The sequence below is a fragment of the Aptenodytes forsteri genome, unplaced genomic scaffold (genome assembly GCF_000699145.1).
Source record: "Aptenodytes forsteri isolate BGI_AS27 unplaced genomic scaffold, ASM69914v1 Scaffold132, whole genome shotgun sequence".
In the NCBI taxonomy this organism is placed as follows: Eukaryota; Metazoa; Chordata; class Aves; order Sphenisciformes; family Spheniscidae; genus Aptenodytes; species Aptenodytes forsteri.
In genome coordinates this window covers 2,303,655-2,309,463 of record NW_008795520.1, presented here as the reverse complement: position 1 = coordinate 2,309,463, position 5,809 = coordinate 2,303,655, and the positions used below count along the sequence as shown (strand labels likewise).

At 36.8% G+C, this 5,809-nt stretch overlaps 1 protein-coding gene across 1 annotated transcript in view; it reads left to right on the top strand.

The window, feature by feature from the left end:
• Positions 1 to 2,392: 2,392 nt before the first annotated feature.
• Positions 2,393 to 5,809, top strand: part of GALNT2 (polypeptide N-acetylgalactosaminyltransferase 2) — a 47,853-nt gene continuing 44,436 nt past the window's right edge. The window contains exon 1 of the mRNA XM_009281774.2: positions 2,393 to 2,498. Within this exon, the coding sequence (XP_009280049.1) occupies positions 2,393 to 2,498 (106 nt within the window). The remainder of the gene's footprint in view (positions 2,499 to 5,809) is intronic.

Below are 5,809 nucleotides of genomic sequence, written 5' to 3'. Positions count from 1 at the left end.
AGTGGGAGCTTTCATGCTGGCAGCTTGGCTCCCCTCAGAACTTCCGAAGGCTGTACCCAAGTAGTTTCCTAGAAGCCTCAAATTTAAAAGAATTTAAAATTGCATTTAGCTATTAGATCTCTAAATCTAACCTTTGCCTTTGCTAGTTAATTAAAAAAACCCCAAACAACAGACACGACAACAACAACAAAAAAACCAAAGTGGAAGAATTTGATAAATAATCATGCTTAAAGGCACATGCTCCTCAGCTGGTAGGATTAATGGGAAGACAGAGTTTTCCCCTAAAGACTTAAAGGGGAGGGGAGGGAAAGAGAATGAGGAAGCACTCAGTAGTTTTTGTTTAACTACAGGCGAAACCGCTGCAATTTTTTTGCTTGCTTAATGGAAGTTTTGCATTTATTTTTCCACTTACATAGGTATTTTTTTAGACTCGTTACAGTAATTTGGGACAGTGAAGAGCTTGGTGGAATTTTGCAAAACTTGACATTCTTAGTGGGAAGACTTTTCTTCCAGCTGCAGTTGATACTTGCACTTACTAAGTGTTTCCATAGCGTTGCTGTCCTTAACATGGTGCACGAAGCCAAATAACTAGTGAAATACAACTTTCTAGAACCATAGAAAGTTTCTGTTTCAATGTGCTGGTGGGACTCAGTGCACAGTGAAAGATACTTTCCCACACCAGCATAAGCCTTGATAATCTGCATGAAATGTGGTGGTGGGTTTTTTTGCTTGGTTTTTATTTTGCTTGGTTTTTTACTTATTTATTTTTATTGCTTTAATCTTTATTTAAGCAAGGTTATTGACCTCAGCAAGGCCAAATAACCCAAAGCATGGACCATATGGTGAATGTAGTATAAGAACCTCGACAAATTCTCTCTCTGGTATTCTCAATGCACAATTCTATGAAAAACATGCATTTGTAGCTTTTCATTCTTAACTGATTTAGTGTTTATATGTCTGTTCCTCTCTTAAAATGATTAACAATTACAAAAAAGCATCAGTATTCAGTTTTGCATTTCAGTATTTTAGCCTTTTTTTCAACATATTTCCAGCTATTAGTGCCTACCTAATGTAAAGGCTTAAGCTGAATTTACATTGGAAAATTCAGATATGCCTGGGGACGTACTGAAATGATATAATTTGTGGTTGAAATGTACCCCTATATGAATTTGGCCTGTTCCAACTACTTGCTGTTCTACCCAAAGAATTCCCAGATGTGGCTTAGGAGCGGGGATGGCAGAGACAGTTTACAGTATGCACTTTGTACACCATCACCCTGTTCTGGAGACTCAGGCAGATTCCTAGAAGAGGTATGAACCATTCTGCACTGCTTGGCTTCAGTGACTGGTAATGTTTCTAGGCGCACTTGATTTATTAGCATAGGCATAGTATTGCATCTTCTTATGTGATGTAGTAAAGGTGTTGCCTTTAGTGGGGTTGTGCAAATAAAACCAATGTTATAATTGGGACTTCTTCAGTGCAGACTTAGAAAAGGCAACAGAATTTCCTTTGGCAAGTGTGCGAAAATAACAGAAGCTGGTGGCACTTAACTCAGTTAGCTAAATGTAGTGTGCAAACCAGCATACAGTTGCTAATTATATATTTTTTTTTAAAAGTTACCCTCTCCTCCACTTCTTCCAAATGCACAATGTGATAAGGACCCAATTCAAGCTTGATGTCTTATATGTTTTTTGATAATGAGCATACAAGAGTGTTTTTTGCTGTCGAAAGGAAAGTAAGATTTACAGATTTAGAATCAATGTTGGAAATTGGGTGGGGGGGAAGATGAAACTTATTAATACTTTGCCCCCCGCAATGCATGTTATTGATATTACTGGAATCGCTAATCCAGCAGAGTTGCCTGTGTAACCCATGATAAGCTCTACTGAAATGAACACATGAAAATAGCAACTTGCAGATATTTTGGAAGGTTTTTTCCAATTGGAAAACTGCCACTGTGGACATAACTACTAGATAACCTGACTTCTCTTTTTCAGATTACTTTCTTATTTGGCCTATTCCTTGCTAGAGCAGGGCTTTCTTCAGGTTTTGTTTAATCTTTTTGCCTGCCTTGCTCATTTGAGTATTACTGACTTTTTTTTTTAATTAATAAATTTATTATTTCATTTTTCCTAATACATTTCCTTTTAAACAATTCCTTTTTTTTCCAAGTAAGAGTTGCTGCATAAATTAAATGCAAAAGCCTGTCTTAAATTTTTGTTCTGTTTATTACATTTTTCAAGTAATGAAGGAAATAATCATCCTTTCTCTTAAAATCCAAAGTTAGCTCTATTGGACCACTTCCTGAGTTTAAAATCCACAAAGCTTTGTTATTGCTGTTTGCCTTGAAAACACAAAATTTAAATCAATTAAGGAGATTATTTTAAAGATTATGTACTTTTTTCAGGAGGACCCAAATGATATCGACCCCAAAAGGAAAGACGTGCGTGGCAATGATGGGGAGGACAAAGCACAAAGTGTGGAGACGCTACCTCCAGGTATTGCAGTAATGTTTGTTATGAAAGATCCATAGCCATAAAACATTTATCCTTGAAAGCCATAAAACAGAGCAGTTGTTCCGATTGATTCTTTGTAGTTTGGAAGTGCTAGGATTATTTTAGCAATAAGTACTTCTCTATTCTTAAAGCTTCAGCTTCCTTAAATCTCACCTACTTCACTACTCCTTTGGGTTTAAAACCATAGAGAATGTGACTCTCTGCTAGTACGTTTGTATTGTCCTGCAATAGGTTTGAGCTGCCTTAAAAGCCTCTGGTACAAAAGTAGTCCATTTCTCTCGATGGATAGTGCTGGCAGGCAACAGACAAGTTGCCTTGGGACTGTGCTTCCGACTGAAGATTCAGCCAAGGTTCATACTTTTTTAGTTTCGTCTAGCTTTTGATGTGGCAGTTTTTCCTGGGTGCACTGATGGCATACCTTATTTTTCTCATACTTGCTCAGTATTTGTCATATGTTGGCAAATAAAAAGAACAACATGAATTTTTTTTTAATTTAATGAAATGATCTTATGCCTTGAGGATGAGCTAGGAAAATTAAGCTTTAAGGAACCTTCATTTCATATGACTGCTTCCATAAAACTTCTTTTGCTGCTTAACTGTTTCACATCAATGAGATTTAATATATAGTTAGGATTGATGTACCAAGGAATACAGAAATAGTAAAATGGATTTGAATATTTTACACCGTATTCAAAGTTTACCATACAAGGAAGACAACTTCTGATCAGATAGCTTCACAACACGTTTTACTCTTCTTTGATTAATCCTAATGTTTGGCTTACAAATTTGTCTTAGCCAAACATTTGAAATACTATGAGGTCTTGAAGAAAGAACTAACCAAGGGAAACTTTCCTTTAAGCAGCTGGAAACTTCCATCCCCAATAACATGTGAGGCATGATTTTTGTTTTACAGTCTTAGACTCCTGGTATAGTGTAAGCTGTTTGACATTCATGGCTTTTTTCTGTAGTCTTTGGCCTACCTTGTCTTAGCTGCTTTCTGGAGAGGGGAAACAAGACTCTGGTTGTGTATGTATGCTTTTTTGGCAAAATCTTTACTTTGTGTATGAATTGGGAAATAAATCCTAAGAAGTTGAAGAGCCTGGCTTATTTAACTTAGTTTCTGGCAGATCTTTCCAAGTATTTTTTTTTCCCTTAACAGAACTCTCTGCAAATATTGTCACTGGGATTATACTTCAGCCAATTTTGCACCTTCCAGTTTATTTCCCCTTTTTGAATGTTTATGTATTCTGGGCCAAGCCCTACACATTTCCCCTAAGACCTTCCTTTCCCAGTGGCCCTAAGTAGCCATTTGAATATTAAAAGAAGTGGGAAGTGTCACAAGTTGAAAGGGAGAGATATCAGAAGCTGCAAGGGTTGAAGCTAGAAGTAAAATTAAGTGTAAAGTAGAGCAGGTCAGGGCTTTTTTCATTTCGTCTGTTTGTTACTAATCTCTTACGGCTTGATTTAACAGGCAGGAGAATTGTTACTGCAAAGTGATAAGAGAGTTTCGAGTCAAACATCAAAGGCTACACAGACAGAATTATGCACTCTTAAATCACTATTTTGATTATTTTCAATTCATGTAGGCAAACTTTTGAATCCTTATGGCAGTGAAGCTTGGAGTTCATATTTCTGCAATTTCTTTGCGTTGTTTTAAAGCAAAGTGATCAAATTTTATGAGGGCTTTGGTTCAGAACTTTCTTGCTTTTCCACTGAGGTTAGGAGACCTGTAGTTTAGGTTTCAGCATTATGCAGTGTAGTATCTTTCAGAACTTCTGAGAATTAAGGAATTGTTTATTATCTTTATCTTTAAAATGGCTTTTTATAAAGATTAAACTATTGGGTGTTTTACCTTCTGTACATCAGAGCGTATCTATCATTTGGTGACTCTTTGTATATGCTGCAAAAGCCTGTTCCATTTTGTGAAAATAATGATGCTAGCTCTTGTAGTTAGAAGGATGGACCCTGAGCTGTCTGCATGGATAACTAAAGCAAAACTATATAACCAGTTATCTGTAATGATAGGAGTTTCAGCAGTTATTCAAACAGCCCTTTTTGTTAGTTAATGAAGATCTGGAATCTCTTAATGCCTGTGAGTCAAAATAATCATATTTATATCAAGTATCCTGCTGCTTTTAAGCTGTATTGAGTCAGTAAGAGGAAGTGCAAGCTATTTAGGGGATTTTGTATCCATCTATTCCTACTGTTTGTTGCCTGCCGCTTCGTTGTGTGCAGATTTATGTGCTATGCTTCTTTCTCTTCAATCTCGCTTTGAGCTGCTCTTACTGTTATCTGACTTTTCTCTGATAGATCTGATTCATATTGCACATGGTTGACAAGGCCTTCTGCTGGAGCCAGAGCCAGGCTTTGCATCCCTTCTGGCTCCTGAAAGCCAAACTCACTTGTTCTTATATTCTGTGGGCTGTCGCTGCTTTCCAGTAAATTTAGCCCTATGAAGTGGTCTCCTTTCTTTCTTCTCAAATTTACTCTATGCTTTCTGGACTAGTGTTGCATTTGCTGGTTTTAAAGTCTTGGAAAATGGCAGATGATACATTTTAAATGGTTTCTATCAAGCTCTACTTGGATGAAAACTGGAGTTGAATAAAATGTACCCAAACTAGCATTATTTTTTAAATATAGCTACTGTGTGCAGAGCAAAAAAATCAAAATATGCTTCTATTTAAAATCAACCAGCTTGTTATTAAAAATACTAGCAGTGAATTGCACTAGTTTTGTTGATTGCCTTCTCCAAGACTTCAGAGCTGGGAAATAGCTGGGACAAAAAGAAGCAACTTCACTGGATTTCACCCTTTTCTTGTTTCTACTCAGCTTCTGAGGCTCAGAACAGTCTGTAAAATAAGCACTTCTTGTCAAAACCAAGTTTAGTACTGCAGCATACCCTGGTTCGAGGTTCTTAGTCGGTTTAGTGATATTTTTTTTTTTTTTTTTTGGCTCTATTTGATTCTGGTAGGAAACTCTGCAGGTCATTTACTGTTGAGTTTAAAAGATTAATTTATTGTCAGGTCTCAGTACAGGTAAACATACATTTGCTTGAATTTGAAGTTACAAAGTTGCTTAATTTAATTTTGAAATAATGTAGTTGCGTTTTCTGATACTCATTCCACCTGGCAAAGTCATAGAATCATAGAATCATTGAGGTTGGAAAAGACCTCTAAGATCATCCAGTCCAACCATCGACCCAACACCACCACCCACTAAACCATGTCCCTAAGTGCCTCATCTACTCGTCTTTTAAATACCTCCAGGGATGGTGACTCCACCACTTCCCTGGG